Consider the following 17,626-nt stretch of genomic DNA (forward strand, 5'->3'; position numbering starts at 1 on the left):
CTCAAGTTGGTAATTCTGGCACAGAACACTCACACCTTAGATGTTCTGCACACAGACAGCATATCAAAATATAACGGTTACAGAACACAGATAATACAATGTCAGACAGGTCCCTCCAGAAATTGAATTAGTTCTTCCATGAGTGCTCTCATTTTACATGAAATTTAAATTGTGTGCTTATGTGTTAAGATATTATGGTTTTGATATAAAACCATATGTATGCAGATAGGCAAGATTCTTAGGCATGCAATATGTCTAATTATAAAAATTATTATTATTTTATAATATCAGAAATTTTCGGAGCCTTTTTTGGTAAATGTTTGGAAATTAGGTACTACAGTGGAATAGTGTTTCTTAAATACACTACTGTTTTAAGTATAAATTCTCCCTCTAATTGAATTCATGGTATTTTAAGAATTAAAAGTAATTCATTCTAATTTTGAAAAAGTACTGTTAATTTATCTTTCAATATTTTTCTAAAACCCTGCCATCCTCACTGCTGACTCAATGTTGCCCCTTTCTCTACAGAACACAAGGCTTATGCAAAGATAGAATTATCATGTATAATTAGTACAAACATTTCAATTTCCATAAATATTTAAATACATGCTACAATATAATTGATCGCAAAAAAAAAAATCTTCAATGAGGTGAAGTTTTTCACATGGTCTCAGTTTTCAATAAACAATGTTAGACAACTATTAAATAACTACTTATCAAAAATACATCAGAAAATCCAAAAGTAGAATAAATATATTCACTAACAAAATTTGTGGAGTGCTTCAGTGTGTTTATTTCCTCAATGGGTAGCCTGGTAAGCTTTTTTAACTCTTTAATTCCAGCAATGCCATTTGAGGCACTTTTTCCTCCGAATAAGAAAAGAAAAATCGCATTGTTATACAATACACAGAACCATTACTGTATTATATTATATTCATTATACATAATATTACATGATCATTTAAAATTCATTTTAAAAATAAAAATGTATGAACTGTCTGGATCCAGCTGTCCATTAGGAACATTAATTCTAGCAGCCTCTCCAGGGTACCACTGCAAGCTTCCTGATGAAACCCCTGCCTCCATCAAGTAATCCATCCACATATCAGCGATATTAAACATAAGTGAATTGCTCTCCTGTGGAATAAGCTTTTCAGGATACAGGTTAAGCCTGATTTCATCATGCAGAAAGCCGTGGCAATTAACCACGAATCACTGTGCATAAACAGCCAAAAACATACTACCAGATTTTCAGTACCATCAAACACTCAAGAAGGAAAAAAACAGAACCTGACTTTGTTGATTTAAAGGCTTAAACATTTGAGCTCCCATTTAGGTTTTTTTTTTTTTTTTTTTTTTTTTTAATGCATATACTCAATAACCCTCATGCCGAACATTAATCATAGATATATAATCATGCCGATTCAAAAAGCTGTATTTGCCAAGAGCCAAGACTGGGATTTCAGTGAGTTGTTTATTTAACCTTTCCTCCTCCCTTTCATTCAGTCATGTTGAAAAATGCTAAGACCTTATGGTAGAACACATCCATATTAGTTCTTAATGTCCTAAATTGTTTCATGCTGTTTCAATAGAGTTTACTGTTGCATAAATACCAATGACACTAAATCATGTTTAAAATGAAAGAGAATGCACATTTTATTTATATATATATAATCCCTCGCCACCCTTTCCAAGGATACAACTATGACCTCTTATTTGCTCTGGAGGTTGTTCAACTATGCGTTTTCCAACTTTTATATTGGAAGGTGGCTGCATAAATCAGGTCGGGTAAGTTTAGCCTGAAGGGGACCAAGGAGTGTTGGGGGTGGGGGTGGTTGCTGTTGCCTTTCTACATTTTGTTTGCACATTGCTTCTCAGTTGTTGTATGTGGACCAGCTTTTTTTGGATCCCACACCCAAATGACTGCTGAACCCAAGGAGATGTTTGGAGTTGACACTTGTTAATAGGGTGCGTCCTATTCCAGTGGTGACTCATCAACCTCCCTGTGATTCACCTGTATACTGAATGTGTGGTTTTACAAACGTGAGAACAGAAACACATTTTTAATCAGGGCTAATTGCATTTTTGCTTGGCAGATGACTGCATATTATAAACATACACTACCAGTAATCATTACGTTTTTAAATTGTTTTTGAAGAAAGTCTCTTATGCTCAACGAGACTGCATTTATGTGATCAAATATTGCTACCCGATCTCATGAATGTGCGTATAAATAGTACGCCAAATAAAAATGAAAACTCGTGGTATTGATACGCAAAAATGGGCTTTGGCATGTATATGCTACGCAATGGGTAGGGTTATGTACGGCAACAAATTTCAAAAGTCCCATTTTTGCGTATCAATACCACTAGTTTTTGTACGCATTTTCATGAGACCGAATGTAATATTGTGGTTTCTGAATGACAATGTGTCACTGAATACTGGAGAAATGGTTTCTGAAAATTCAGCTTTTGCATCATATAAATAAAATATAAAACATTTATTTTTAACTTGTTATAATATTTTACAGTTTTACTGTTTATTCAGTATTTTCAGTCAAATAAATGCAGCCTTGGTGAGCATAATAGACTTTCAAAAACATGAAAACTAAAGACTTATTCCAAACTTTGACTGGTAGTGTATACATGTACACAGTATCCCCTAAACATGTATAAATGTCTTTGCATTTTGTCATCATAATATCAAACCAAGTGGAATTACAAAATACAGATCAACCATACGTTTCAGAATATGGAGGAAACAACAGTCCAAATCCAGCTATTGTATCACTTCGCTGTCTGTATTATTCCACTATCCTGGGCACATTTGTGACAGTTAAGCTAAATAAATAAATTGTGTCTGAAAGTTGCTGTATTTGTAAATGTACGTTTCTTAACAACTTTTTCAACTTTTGATTTCATATGTACCAAGAAATTAGTACTGTGGTAATCAAGTATTGGCTTAATTCTCACCAAAGCTCTCTCTGTTTTGTTGTAGATCATTGGACCATTATGCTGCATCAGAAGCCTGTCTAAAATCAGTTTCATTACGCACCTTCGCACACAAACACCGCCTACAAAGTCATTGCCTGATAGAGCAGAGCGGCAACAAGTCAAGATTCTGGATGCAGCCAATAACTCTGACACCAGTTCCTTAATAGTCATTGCAAAAACAGTGAAAATGGTTCAAAGAAAAGGTCAAGTAATTTTGTCATAAATTCAGTTACACATTCTATGAACAAATAATTTTTGGGACCACTGTATGTGTGTTTGGGGGGCCTTGCTCTGGAGTTCATAGATAGTAGCATATGCAGTTCTAAGCTCAGCCAATATGGTCTTATCCGAAGATATATATATATATATTTCAACAGCTCTCGAGTGCACTGCAATTTGCTGTCCCTGTGGACACAGGTTGTTGCTGGAGACAGACAGAGTGGGCAGTCTTCACTTACCTCAGACAGGCAGGCAGCAGCGAAGAGGAAGAGAGAACCTCGATCCTGTGATAGCCATATGAGATTCCACATGCTCTGATGAGTCATTTCTCCCTCCCTCCCTCTCTTCCTCATCCCCCACTCCATCCCTCCCTCCCTACATATGAAGCGTATGAGCCTGAGTCATCAGCTAGCTTTTCTTTCTCTTGCTTCAACCATGCTGCCTTGTCTCTTTTCTTTCTTACCCACCCTTTACTTCTTTCACTATTTCTGTTTCAGTTACGGTGCCACCACTTCCTACCTGTCATTCACATTCTCTCTCTGCCTTTGTGAAACTAATAGCAGGAGAACAATTGGTTAGAAATGAACATACATTCTGAACAACAGCATTGGTATTCCCCCATTCACATCAAAAATTCCCCTCACTGTTTGCCTGGGAGACAACGGATGGGCCTTTGCCAAGATGTCAAAATGTGCCGTGAATGAGAGAAGCAGATATATTTGACCTAAGAGTTACTGATTTGAATGCACAACAGATCTCAAGCACTGGGATCTGGATTTTACTGCACAAGAACATTTTTAGTACCTAAAACATAACCAAATGTACTAATAAAGCTCAGATTCTATAAAGACTCTTCTTTAAAGGATGATGTCCATAAGGAAAGCACATTTTGGGGCTAATCATTATATTACAGATCCTGTGGGAGCGGTTATGTGAGGACTGATTTAAGAGCCATTAATCGCTGAGCATTGCAAGAGCAATAAGGATTTTTAGGGGCATTATGACTGGGTCAGTATAACACAGCTGCCCCTAAAAGTCCCTCACTTTTCTTGCTGACTTATTCACAGATTCTTTGTCTGACATCTGCCTGCTGTTCAAGAAATGTTTAAGGTTTATACCATGGCTCTAAAGACTCAAACTAAAGCCCAAAGTAAAGGTCAGTCTGCACTGTAATATCCCTCCTCTCCCTGAACAAGGGCCAACGATAATGTCAGACCCTTATTATTAGAATGCATTAAATGGCTAATATTTCAAATGACAAACTGTTTTTTAACTGAGCACAAAGTGGTTTTCAGCGGTTTACAGCAACTGTCATTTACAAATTACAACACCTCTTGATCATTCAGGCATTTTTCACAGTACATAACTGTGTGCCCTGCTTGTTATAATCAAATTATGCATATAAAATATTATTATATTAATAGAAGTCAAAGTAGGTGCTTAATGCCAACTCCTGAGAAACGGTCTGGTAAAATAATAAAACAACTTGCTAATCATTGGTAAATGTGAAAATAAGTAAATATGAAACTGAAAGATTGAGTTTTTGTGAAATAATTGGTAAAACCAATGTATGTTTTAACCTGTAGGCTATATTATGATCATATTATGGGTATTTGTAAATACACGCTTTTAATTTCTATATTAGGTGGTAAGGTAAAATATAGCAAATTAGATATTTTATGGTATCTGAATAGGAACTAATCTTGTAACATCTCATGAAATAACTTTTAAATATACAATTCCTCATAATTCCATTCGTTGCATGTGCTGCATTGGAAGAGGTTAGTTTACAATGATTACAGGCTTTTGCAACAGTCAAGATGTGTGACTGAGCCAGAACAACATATAAATCCTATTGGCAGGCAGCTTTGAGAACTGCTTAATATGACAAACTGTATCAGACAGACATGCTTGGTAGCTATCCCAGAATTCATACACACACTAACAAAGCTATCTGTAACCTGCCTCTGCCACTCCCTATACAATAAAATTTTTTAATGAGAACTGACATACTTTTAATTTCACAGAAACTAATGAAGTTTATCTTTTTTTGCTTTTTGACGTCTTTTTGATATCTTCTTGTCCTTGAACTCAGAATCCTACTTTCGGGCACTCAAAAACCAGACTTTTATTTTGTGTTTGAGTCTATTCATTTCAAAATCTGCAAAAATAAGTCAAAAAGGTGATGTTAGTCATTTTTTACGAAACAAAAAGTTTGTATTTTTATATTTTCTACGTTTTGATTTTAAGTAGGCCTATATGTCTGACATACCACTTCATATTTACAAATAGTTTCTACTTAAAATAAATAAATAAAAATAACAAAAGTAAAAATATTCCTCTGAATATTAAATAATATGACACCTATCTACGTTTTATACGCCTACTGAAAAATACTCATAACTAAATTATTAACAAAAGTGTATTATATATCTAATTTGAACATTCATAACAACGCAAGTTCACAAAATAATTGTCATATTAATAAATAAAATAAAATGTCATGTGTAAAAAAAACTAGTAATCATTTGTATCAAATAATCTTTTGTATCATTTATTTTTTTTCTCTTTTAACTACACATAGAACTTTTTTTAAAAGTTAACAGATACTGTAAAACTACCTATGACAACTAAAGATAATTTCAGATATTTCAACCTATATATAGGCTATGTATTTAATTATATTAGTTTAATTATATGTAGTAATATGTAGTATTTAAGAAAACACACATTACATAACTAAAAATCAAAGGTTTAAGAAACTTTAAAAAAAGTGTGAAGAACGGAAATTAAACAATTGTTATGTTATCAGTATTGATCCCATTATCAACGAATAGAACATAATCTTTAACTATTCTATTCTTCTGTGCTCTATTTCAGTACTTTATTTTCATCAATACTAGAGGTAAACTCCACTATACGCACACACATTCTCAGCATGGTCAATTGACAGAGATGGTCACATGGGCCGAAAACTGGGACTTTGTAGGCCAGTTGAATAAAAGGAAAACTCACCTTGCCCGCAAAGACCCAGCCTCTGACACACTCTCAATTGTTGCTGAATTTTGCCTCACGTTGCGTGATCGTGCGTTAAAAGTGCGTTAGTCTGCGTTAATCTATGCCATTTGCAATAGACCATCGGCATATTTCGGAAACGCGATCATCCCAGCGCCTATGACATGAGAAATAACGCCACGACACGTCCAGTGAAGAGCGCGCGAGCCTATGCAAACGCCAGGGTCACACTTTTTACCTGTCATTTTCACCACCAACCTTCCTCCTCGGAGCTTCTTTAGAAAGAATGGGCATATAGCCTGAAGAAGAACGGAAAATGTTGCCGTGTAGTGAGAAGTTGCTGCCACTCTTCACACATTATCCTCACCCGCCCCCTTATTTGCGCTCAACTCCTCATGAAGACACAGTATATCCTCAGGGACCGCTTACAACATTCTCCCTTTGCGCAAAAGTGGACGAAGGGAAAAAGTCAATAATACGCGGTGGAACAGTTAATGCGCAAGCCTTTTGAAATTCTCCATGCATGCTGTTTTAGCCAGAGCGACCCCATGTGCTCGTTATTAATGAATTATCCATCTGGCTGCTGTAGACATATCATATTTGTACATGTTGCGCTGAAGCGCCACCGACTGGTTTCTTCGACCACATGCGGAATAAATTGTGTCTTGGACCAGAATCAGAAAATCCTACTATGGCGAAGATTTCAAGATCCTCTGTAGAACCAATGTCATAATAAATCACGTCCTTTAGTTTATGTGCTATCAAAACACTTTCTGATTTAGTGGCGTTTTATAAAAATAAAGAAATGAATGAAATATATAAACGCGGTTTGTTTAGTGCTTTTACTTAATATATAGAATAATTCATTATTATTACATTTATGTCGCCTCTAAAGTCTAAGTGTTCAAATTTTATGTCCGCGTAACACCATTTAAAAATTTTGTTCAATTAATTTCTGGCCTCTTTTGAAAACTGAAATGATCCTATCATTTCCTATAGACTGTATGCTTTTTTTTCTTAATTCTTTGGGATTCCCATTCTACAGGCTCTCATTGCAGTGTGGAGCGGCCCCCTGTGGTGACACATTAATATAAACCATTCAAAAACACTGGTTTTATTCTACTTTTTCACGACTGTAGATGTAAAGGTAAATATTACGAGCCTATATAGAACAAGTAAAAAAAAAATTAAAGCAAAATTAAACAAACAATATTGTGTTTGTAATTTTTTTACGTGTTCTCTGTTGTTGATGTTTTTCCAGATTATATAGAGATTTATGGTTTTGTTTAATTCATTGAAATTGCTTCTCAGTGGAAGACACGCCCTTTACACTGACGTCATCACGGCAGCTGCCTCGGGCTCGCGGCGGAGGGTAGAGGATTTCTGACATACTGCCCGGTATATTTTCACAAAATATTCAACTGTACGAATGACCATCCACATTGCATTCGTTATTCAGCTAACATCGGCGATCCTCTGGTGAGTCTCCATCATTGTTCATCACGCTGTTGGTGCGAGTAGGGATGTCAGCTGATTGTTTTCATCTCTCTGACGCCTCTCTCTCATCATGCTCTAAATGCTGTTATCGTCTTTCGGAAACTGTCTAGTAAACTGATACTAACCCACACACAGTGCATTTTAATCCGCACAGATGATGCTTTTAGCCATAGGGAGATATATGATGGGCCTAGTAAACTGAGCAGTAATGGCCTGTAAATCAGTGCAAAGTTGTTGTACAGCTCCTCATGGCCTTTTAAATTGAAGATTGAGTCGGAAGTGGTACAAGCTTTTGAATTGTGCTCTAATGTCGACCTGTTGCTTTTGTTGTGTCATGCCAGGCTTATATTACACATGTAAACATGAGGGTGTGAGTTGTATCTGGGCTCGTTCAGTCAGGTGGTCAATGCAGTAACATTAAACGTCACTATTACACGCAAATTTAAAACAGCACATCTCTTTTAGTTTGTATGAAAGCCATAGAGCTTCCTGTGAGTAGTTCTTCATACAAACGCATGCATTGTTTTGATTATTTTCTATTTTGAATAATAAGGGTATTAGGCACCACGGGATAGTGGAGATTCTGCGTGTTCCATTATAGAAACTACATATTGCGTAATTATGCAAATTTGTCATTGTTCCACACCTGTATGACTTGTTTTCTTTTGTGGAGCACGAAAGAAGATATTTTAAAGAATGTTGGTAACCAAAAAGGTTGGTGGCCATTGACTTGTATGGACATAATAATAATGACAGCAACAACATGAATGAATACATACATAAATAATGAGACATTTCTGTCTTCTATGTTCTGCAGAAGAAAGAAAATGGTTCAGAAAAAGTTGACGTGATTAAATGGTAACAGAAATTTCATTTTTGGAGAACTATCCCTATAACATGCTGAAGAACCAAACAAGATATTACAATAAGAAATATTCCAATAGATGATGCATAGAACATTAAAAGTATATGTGACACTGGACCACAAAACCAGTCATAAGGATCAAGTTTTTGAAACTGAAATTTATACGTAGTCTGAATAAATAAGCTTTACATAGATTTTTTTTTAGGATAGGGGCAATATTTGGCTGAGATACAACTATTTGAAAATCTGGAATCTGAGAATATTGAAATCCAAATATTGAGAAAAGTTGTCCAAATGAAGTTCATAGCAATGCATATTCAGTTTTGATAAATCTAGAGTAGGAAATGTACAAAATATCATCATGGAGCATGATCTTTACTTAATATCCCAATGATTTTTGGCCTAAAAGAAAAATCGATCATTTTTGAAATACATACAATGTATTTTTGGCTATTGCTACAAATATACCCCAGCGACTTAAGACTGGTTTTGTGGTCCGGGGCCACATATGTATGTATGTATAAGTATATACATTGCTCCCAGACAGTGTTACTACTTTAGTTTGATGGTATATTTTAATTTTACTATGCCCAAGGTGTTCTTTTTTTAAAAAAGGTCATGTTGGTCAACCTTATACTGTCTTCTGTCAATACTACTTGCACCTCAGGCTTTCAGAATGCTGTACCAATTTCACTCTCTATTCTCTGTCCCATAGTGGGGGTGGGGTGAGTGAGGGCTGCTGTGAGGATCCTACACTGTGTGGCAGCCACACACTGAATGGTGTCTCCCACAATGAAGGCGTTGGTGGATGCAGTCTGGGCGGTGTGGAGCATTGGGGCCTATATCTATGACTACATCCACACCAGTGCCATGGAAGAACGGATTCACTCACTGGAGAGTGCTATAACCATCCACCAGTGTGTCATTGGCCTGCTCTCTGCTGGACTTGTGGCCCTCTTCACCTACATTCTGCTAAGGAAGCACTGACCCAGGTTTTCAGACATATTTTTGTATGCAAGACTACATCCGTGACATCAGAGGGAATTCTGGAACCATGTTGATGACAAGCTTTGTTCAGTTCATTTTAAAGGGATTTTAACATGTCTGACTTTTACCTAATTGATTATTTACTAAACTTTATTAGTTTCTAATTCTGTTAAAATTTCACTACTGTATTATTTGGGTTGATGTGATTAAGAGTAATCTGGTAAACCAAAGTAAGCGTATCTCTAAATCAAAAGTAGTCTTCCACAATGTCTTATAATGGACTTTTAAGCTCATTGATGGCTACCACAGAGAAAAAATTGATAGATGCTACCTGTCCACGGGTCTTTACACAAAGCTTGGTGACAACTGAACAAACACAAAACAACTACTGGATCAGCAAGCTTTTCAAGCCTGTTTGCAGCTATCGTCAGTGGAATCAGCTTGTGTGTCTTGGTTACTTTTAACAAAACATTCAACTTGCCAATGACAAAGCATAATGTAATTTATTTATTATGTTAATCTATGACATCTCAGCTTATTTCTTAACATTATGGTTAATGAAAGGCATCAATGAATTTGATAAAATTCTTGATTTTACAACTTGATAGAGAACTTGGAAGTGTCCTTAATCGCTAAAGGTATCCGATGTGGTCAACTTGATAATGTTATCAGTGTAATAACTATATGTAAGTGTCAAACTTGATTTCATGTTAAAGCTCATCGGTTAACACACCATTGTGTTTTATAGGTTCTAATTTTTACCATATTTCCTCAGAAACCTTTATTCCTGAGGTAAAAAAAACTATTAAAAATGTTACACCTGTTCTATCATAGCAAAATGAATGTCTAATTTTTTAATGCAAAAGAAAAGTCAGTATTTTGACTTTGAATTGATGCTACCTACTAAAGCATTTCTCTACTATACTATGTTTGAATTGAACTTTTGTTTTATTTGGTGTGCTGGTCTAAGTGAGGATCTGTTAAAATTCAATGTAAAGCACTTCTTTAACAAAGACAATGTCATAACAAAATGTTTATTTCTGAAACAGAAAAGCACAAATGTCTACACACCAGCATGTTTGAAAAATTTCAGAAGGATCAGCAAATTTTCAAAGCGTTTTCAAAGAGAAATCGTTGAAGCCAGTTTATGGTCCAAATATGAACAATACAGAAAACACATTGAAGATTCATGCTGGTTTTACATGTGCCCGGTCTGTAGAAGTGTGTACTTCGTGGTAAAGCGCTCAACATTTTCACCCTCCAGGGTTTTAACAGCCCTCCAATGGAGCTTCCCGCAGTTCTCTGGGTTTCCTTGCCTTCCCAGCTCTTCCTTGATGTATTCCATCCAGAGATCTAAGACATTACATTATTTTGGTTGATCAGTGAAATATACTACTCAAAGTATGAAAGAGTTCTCTCTTTAAAGGCTAAAAGCACTGAATCACTCACCTTCATCCGAGGAACCGAATTCACGAAGCGCTCGCTCATAGTAGTCTCTCAGGTTACTCATCTTTGGTGTTTCCTGAGAGAATAACACAAATCAGTAATACACTGTGTTTATAAACATGTATGCTGGTTACTAAATATTTTAGACACTAAACCAGGTGCTAAATCACTTTTACCTGCTCTTTTTCAATCTCGATCATCTTCATGAAGAATGTCTTAGTGAAGGGTCTGTGTTCATGTAAGCTGAAACCCAAGAGAAGAGGTTGTTTTTAAATTGCTTGTACCTTATTTGTAGATGTACAGTGGTGTCCATAAAGTTAAAAAACAAATGGAAAATCTAGGATTTAAAAATATACTGAAAATAACGTTTAGGGATTTGCAAAACAATTAATTTAAATAATTTCAGGTCCCACCACAGAGCACAGCTGTATTTGATGTGTACCTTGTGAATGTTTTTCTAGCCCTTTTGTAACCACCAGTTTTATATGACCATTCAAGGTATTTTTCCTTCATGGCAGATGACACTGCAGGTACTGGAGACAGAAGCCCTTTCTGCAAGTACAGGATCAGGAGCAATTTAGATACATCTTATACATTAACTACATTAGAATTCAAATTAAACATTATGTAATGAGGACTATAAAAAAAGTCAGATCCGATTGCCTTTACATCAACAATAATCAATTGGTCTTGGATGAGTTTTAGTGCAAACATTTTTAAGTCATGTCTCACCTGAAAAAAGGTCTCGGTGTCCTCTGGTATCTGTGAGGTCATGCTCCAATCTGCCTGCAGCTGCCATAATGGCAGACTTTCCTGTTGAACATATTATAGACTGATTATTAAATATATCTTTGGGTTCAAACTCCCTATACCACAGTAAAAATATAAAGGTTTAAAGGAAAAGTGAAAATAAAAAAAATTATTAATATATGAAAAGTTTATATGCAAAATTTTTTTAAGATCAGGCCCTCTCTCTCAGAACATGCAACACAACTGCTTGTTCAGGCTCTTGTTCTGTCCAGACTTGACTATTGCAATGCTCTCTTGGCAGGTCTTCCAGCCAATTCCATTTAAACCTCTACAATTAATCCAAAATGCCGCTGCAAGATTAATCTTTAATGAGCCGAAAAGAACGCACGTCACGCCTCTGTTCATCAATTTGCACTGGCTACCAATAGCTGCTCGCATTAAATTCTAGGCATTAATGTTTGCCTACAGAACCACCACTGGCTCTGCACCCCTTTACCTAAATTCATTACTTCAGACTTATGTGCCCTCTAGAAGCTTGCTTTCTTCAAGTGAATGACGCATTATTGTACCATCCCAAAGACACACAAAAACACTTTCACAGACTTTTTCATTAACTGTTCCCATCTGGTGGAATGACCTGACCAACATAATCCGAGCAGCCGAATCCTAACCCATCTTCAAGAAACGGCTAAAAACTCATCTGTTCCATCTTTACTTGACCCTCTAACTCTAGCACTCCCTATTCTAATTTTATTTGATCTATATGTCTTTTTATTTAAAAAAAAAAATTAATAATTATCTGTACTGCGTTAGGCTAACCAAGACTTGTAATAGCGCTTGCACGTTGTTGCTCTTTTGTTGGTTTTGATTGCTTCTTATGTCCTCATTTGTAAGTGGATTTGGATAAAAGTGTCTGCTAAATGACTAAATAAATAAAAAAACATAACTCCATTTTTCCAAAATCATATTTTTTCATTGGGCATTCCAATTAATCTCAAACAAAGCTTATTTTGATTAGGTAAAAAAAAAAAAAAGCTAATTAAACTTTTTTAGAAAATTAAACAAAATTTAGTAATTATTTTTGCAAATAAACCATATATATATGCAAATTTGTGACATTTGGAGCTCATTTGTACAATTCAATCCAATTTCCTCTCTTTCAGTGAAGTACAAAAGATGTTCTTTGGAACATTCTCAAATTAAATTGGATCATCAGGTTTTACACAAACATTTATGCTTTACACTGTCAGAGGAATTCTGAAATTCATGTACAGTTGTCGTGCTGATAATATAATTCATGAAAATAAGAGCATTTGCTACAAATACTGCTACAAGTATTTGGACCTCATTGTATTATATTACATTTCATTGCAGTAATGGGTTCCTTCACTTTTGTTGTTTGGACAAAAACAAAGATACAAAGGACTGAGAAATGAAACGGGACAATTATGCATGTGGATATCACTCTATAGCACTATGTTTCCATGTTGTTGGATAACGGCCACTTTGCTAGGTTATGTAACTACAGGCTTCATAATCCCGCACACATGGCTATTTCTCACTAGCTGGTTTACAAAGAGCGCTGAGGACAGAACTGAGCAGAGGCTTAACTACAGTTATATGTAGGAATTCTTGTAGCTCAAGCAGTAGAGCATGGTGCTAGCAACACCAAAGTCAGAAGTTCAATTCCCAGGGAATGCATTAACTGATAAAACTGTATGTCTTAAAAGCAATGAAAGTCATTAATGTAAGTGCATAAATGTAACTATAGTACTGTTATCCAATTATTATTAAAATATTTTTTTAAAGAAAAGCATTCAGAAGAAGTTAATTTGTTCAAGTGAACAAATTAGGGCAAATCTGTTGTTCCACTTAGAGGCAGCTGTGGCACAACTGCTACCTTGGGATTCACGTGTTTCAGGGCTTCCTGGAATAGATGTCCCGCCTCTGTGCTCTCCAGATGGACCAATGTCTGGAGGCTGAAGCTCCACATCTCAACTGATTGGCTGAAACGCTGGGTGGCTGTCATGGCGATCTGGGTAGCAGATACTGTGTCCCCTGACGACAACAGGACCTGTAGCTGTTTTTTGAGGCGATAGAAAGTGGCCTATATTACTACAGCAGCACCATCAAGTGCTGCATAAGGTGTGTAAGGAGGAGGTTTTGCAATGAGATTCCAACGTTAACAGTGAACATTACCCAGTTCTTGTAGAATGTCTCTTGCAAAAGCTTGGCATCATGAGCACTCTGTAAGACTTGGAGTAATCGTTCCTTTCTCTGAAAAAGTGAACAGTCAAACAATATATGTCAATCTGACTTAAATTAAAAAAATCACCCAGAAACCAATAAATCAACAAATACCAAAAACACTTTGTATATGAAAGCAAAGAGTTTAGTATTAGTATTCACAGACAGATAATAAAAGTACTCAGGAAAAACAAAAAAAAAACAGTTTTTTGATTAAAACCTGTCATTTGAACAAAGCTCGGTATTAATAAACTATTTAAATAAATAAAAATAATATATATACATGTATACACACACACACACACATATACATAAACTTAAGATTATAAAGCTAATTTAAGATGAGAGACAGATTAAGGGTAATATGTTTTAGCATCGACTATTGTTTAGCCTGATGACATTAACCACTTGTTAAAATAACTAATGTTCCATATGCCTTTAATTTGTAGGGGGATTATGCCTATTATTCAGGTTATAAAAGTCGCCAACTTTTTTGTAAATATGGTTTAATATAAGAAATCAAACTTCCCAAAAACAGCAAGTCCATGTTATTCTGATCAAGTTTATCACAAACGCTCCAAAAAAAAAAAAAAAAAAAGGTTTATCACCTTTTCCTTGAGTTCAGTGACGTTTGTCTTCCTCTTATATCTCTCAAGACAGAATGTGACATAACATGTCCACATGGCCTCTACAAAAATAAATGACACATTAGTAGGCAAATGAGGCCATGAGAATCAACTCATATTCCACCACTGAATCCAAGCATAGTATTCTTAGATGCAACCACTGAACATGTTAAATCATGATACCTGTATTAAGGCTCTTTAGAGCCTCCTCATAAACGACACAGCAGCGCTCTTCTCTGCGAGCTGTATCAGAAGCTCTTCCTTTCGCAGACTGGAGCTCCGGGGCCCCAGCAGCATCCAGCTCACGCTTAGCCATGAAATCCCACATCATACAGTCATCAACATACTGACTCTGCACACTGAACACAAACATCATTCAAATATCACCTTTTTCATGACTTCCTGTAAATGCATTTTCCCCAATACTGGCTTCAGTGCTAATCTGTTCATTTATAATAGCTCCTACAGCATTTCTATTGCTGATTATTCAACAAAAATGACAAGTCAGTCAATTAAGGTGCTCATCCAAAAACTAAGAAAAAAAACCCCAATAAGAAATGTGTCTGCTTAAATTGTCCGATCTCAGAAATGATAAGCAAAGCAAAGAGGGGAAAAAACACTGTACTCTTGCAGGATGATGTCCTGTAGCTCCTTTGTGAAGTCAAAGATGGCAGCAATCTGTAGCAGCGACAAGATGAATTCAGCCCCTGATAAGACACGACAGATAAATGTACAGCACTCAGCTAATGCAACCTGTTGGGTTGAATTATTCTGTGGAAATTTAGCTGACCTTTAATTTTTTGTGCAGCATCTCTGTACACCACCTCAGCAAGTTTTCCACTCATGATGTCCGGAGAAAAAGTATATTCCCCCTAAATTTAGAAAACATGTTTTGATACTTGCTTTTTAATTAGCAAAAATTAGAAAGGACTCAGATCTACACCTATAACCATACCAAATCTATTTTAGCTTGTTCCAACTCCTGCTGCTGTTTCCTCAGTTTCTCAGCATGCATGAGCTCCATCCGGAAATACTGTGCATGCACACAAATTAAGTTTTATTAAATGAACATCAGTGTGTGGACGGTTTATAATATAATGTTTTATTATTCAAAGAGATGCCAGTGTTTTCTCACCTCCTGATAGACTTTCTTATTCTCAGGATGAAAGCGCAAGGCACGGAGGAAGAGATGCCGGGCGCTCTCTGAAGAGTTCCTGTCCTCCATCTCACACTTAGCAGACATTATCCACAAAGCTGCAAGCATTACGAAATTATTTTATTTCTGGCCATCTGCTATTTAATTTTGCGCACCTCTAAAGTAAATAAATATGCACGCTATATAGAACAATAAATCTTTTAGATAAACCAACTAAAACGACTTTCTTAAAAGCTTACCTGGTTTGTCAGGATGGATAGCTAACATAGATGTCAAAACCTTGCTGAGCTGAGACTTTGTGCCCTAATTGAAAGATAAGAGCAGAATTAAATAATTGGCAATCATAATAAAACAAGACACTTTACCACAGATCTGCTTGTTTTTAATTAATGTTTAATAACAAAATCACATACCCATTTCTTATTAAAGGCAACCTGAGAAAGCCAGAGCTGCACATCTTCCTGCAGAAAAAGCATTGATTTAAGTTCAAAACTGGACATCAAATCACAACATCTAAAATAAAGTTTTTTTTTTTTCATGTTGACCAACCTGCCATTTTGTTGTAGCCCTTCTGAAGACTTGGTTTATGCGATGAATGATGGGATACTCAATTTCCTCCCGTTTAAAATGGTAACCAATTCTCTGTACACACAAATGGTATATTTACATTTACCATTTCACAATGCCACAATTTCTTAATATATTCTACAAATAAATAATCCAAAGCTCTACTCACTGCTCTCCGCTTCTTGATAAGCTCTAGGACGTTTATTTCATACTGATGCAAATCAGAAACAAAAACACCCAGTTACATGTCACATATCCAAATTATTTGGACCTTGCAGCTGATTAGAAAGGCCATTTGCAAAATTCAACCCATCATGTTCCAGGTAACCAATGTGTGTACTGATGATTTGTGTGCAAGACAAAAATATATTAAACAGCTTTTTGTCAATACAGACCTGTATGTATGTAATAAAATCGTCTTTACTCTGAACTGTTCGGAGCAGCTTGTATTCAAGAGCAGTAGATCTTTTCAACATAGACCTGAAACAAAAGTCTTAATTGAGGAATCTGTTTGTTTCAGGAGAGAACCACTTGTTTCTATTTGTTGTGTTTGTGTGTGCTCTGCGATACTCACTTAACTTCTTTATTGGTGAACAAACCGACTCTTTCCAACTGTTCAAGAGCTGGTATTCTGTCCTCTAATCGTTGTTGCACAATGTCAGCCATTTCTAAGGTTTGTGAGGTAAATCTTCAGATAAATTGGTAAGATATTCAGAGGTTTAGTAGAATAACGAAACCTGGCTTGCTTCACGTCCCAACACACGTGGAGACGGGAAGTTGTGTTGTGCTCTACATCCGGTTGTTCATCAGAAAAACTCTCCGACAGGAGTTCTGCACTCGATTGATGGATCCTCGGTATTTATTGCTATAGTCTGAACCTCTTTGTTTTAGCGAAATATCATAATTTAGAGCATTAATAATTAACATTACACACGTTTTCCTGAATTGCGAAACTTTGTGGCGAGGGCCAACGGCTTTCAACAGTTTTCACGCTATCATTCGTTTGAAATGTAGACCACACAAATATTATTTCGGTGCATATTTTCATTAGTATTTTTATTTGAAATGATCATTTACATTAGATAAGTAACTAAACGGAGCTCGCGATATGTGTTATTCTTCCCCGCGTTCTCTCTTCCCAGAACCAAAACATTCTTGGCGGCAATTTGTCTCCTCTACCAATCTTAATCTCGCGTCTATCAAGGTGAGTCCAGCCAATAGAAAACCTCGATGTCACCAGACGACGTCTCCGATTGGC

General features: G+C 36.0%; 1 protein-coding gene across 1 annotated transcript; it reads right to left on the reverse strand.

The window, feature by feature from the left end:
* Positions 1-10,508: 10,508 nt before the first annotated feature.
* On the reverse strand, positions 10,509-17,566 carry utp6 (UTP6 small subunit processome component). Its single transcript, XM_079376790.1, has 19 exons — positions 16,943-17,566; positions 16,764-16,848; positions 16,538-16,579; positions 16,351-16,443; positions 16,215-16,262; positions 16,041-16,104; positions 15,781-15,899; positions 15,601-15,678; positions 15,436-15,517; positions 15,271-15,352; positions 14,829-15,004; positions 14,628-14,707; positions 13,972-14,049; positions 13,673-13,852; positions 11,755-11,835; positions 11,465-11,574; positions 11,199-11,265; positions 11,026-11,098; positions 10,509-10,929 (listed from the first exon to the last, which is right to left on the reverse strand). The coding sequence occupies exons 1-19, from the start codon at positions 17,032-17,034 to the stop codon at positions 10,775-10,777; spliced, it is 1,785 nt and encodes a 594-aa protein (XP_079232916.1). The 5' UTR covers positions 17,035-17,566; the 3' UTR covers positions 10,509-10,774.
* Between the last annotated feature and the right edge of the window lie 60 nt (positions 17,567-17,626).

The sequence above is a fragment of the Barbus barbus genome (genome assembly GCF_936440315.1).
Source record: "Barbus barbus genome assembly, chromosome: 25".
NCBI lineage: Eukaryota > Metazoa > Chordata > Actinopteri > Cypriniformes > Cyprinidae > Barbus > Barbus barbus.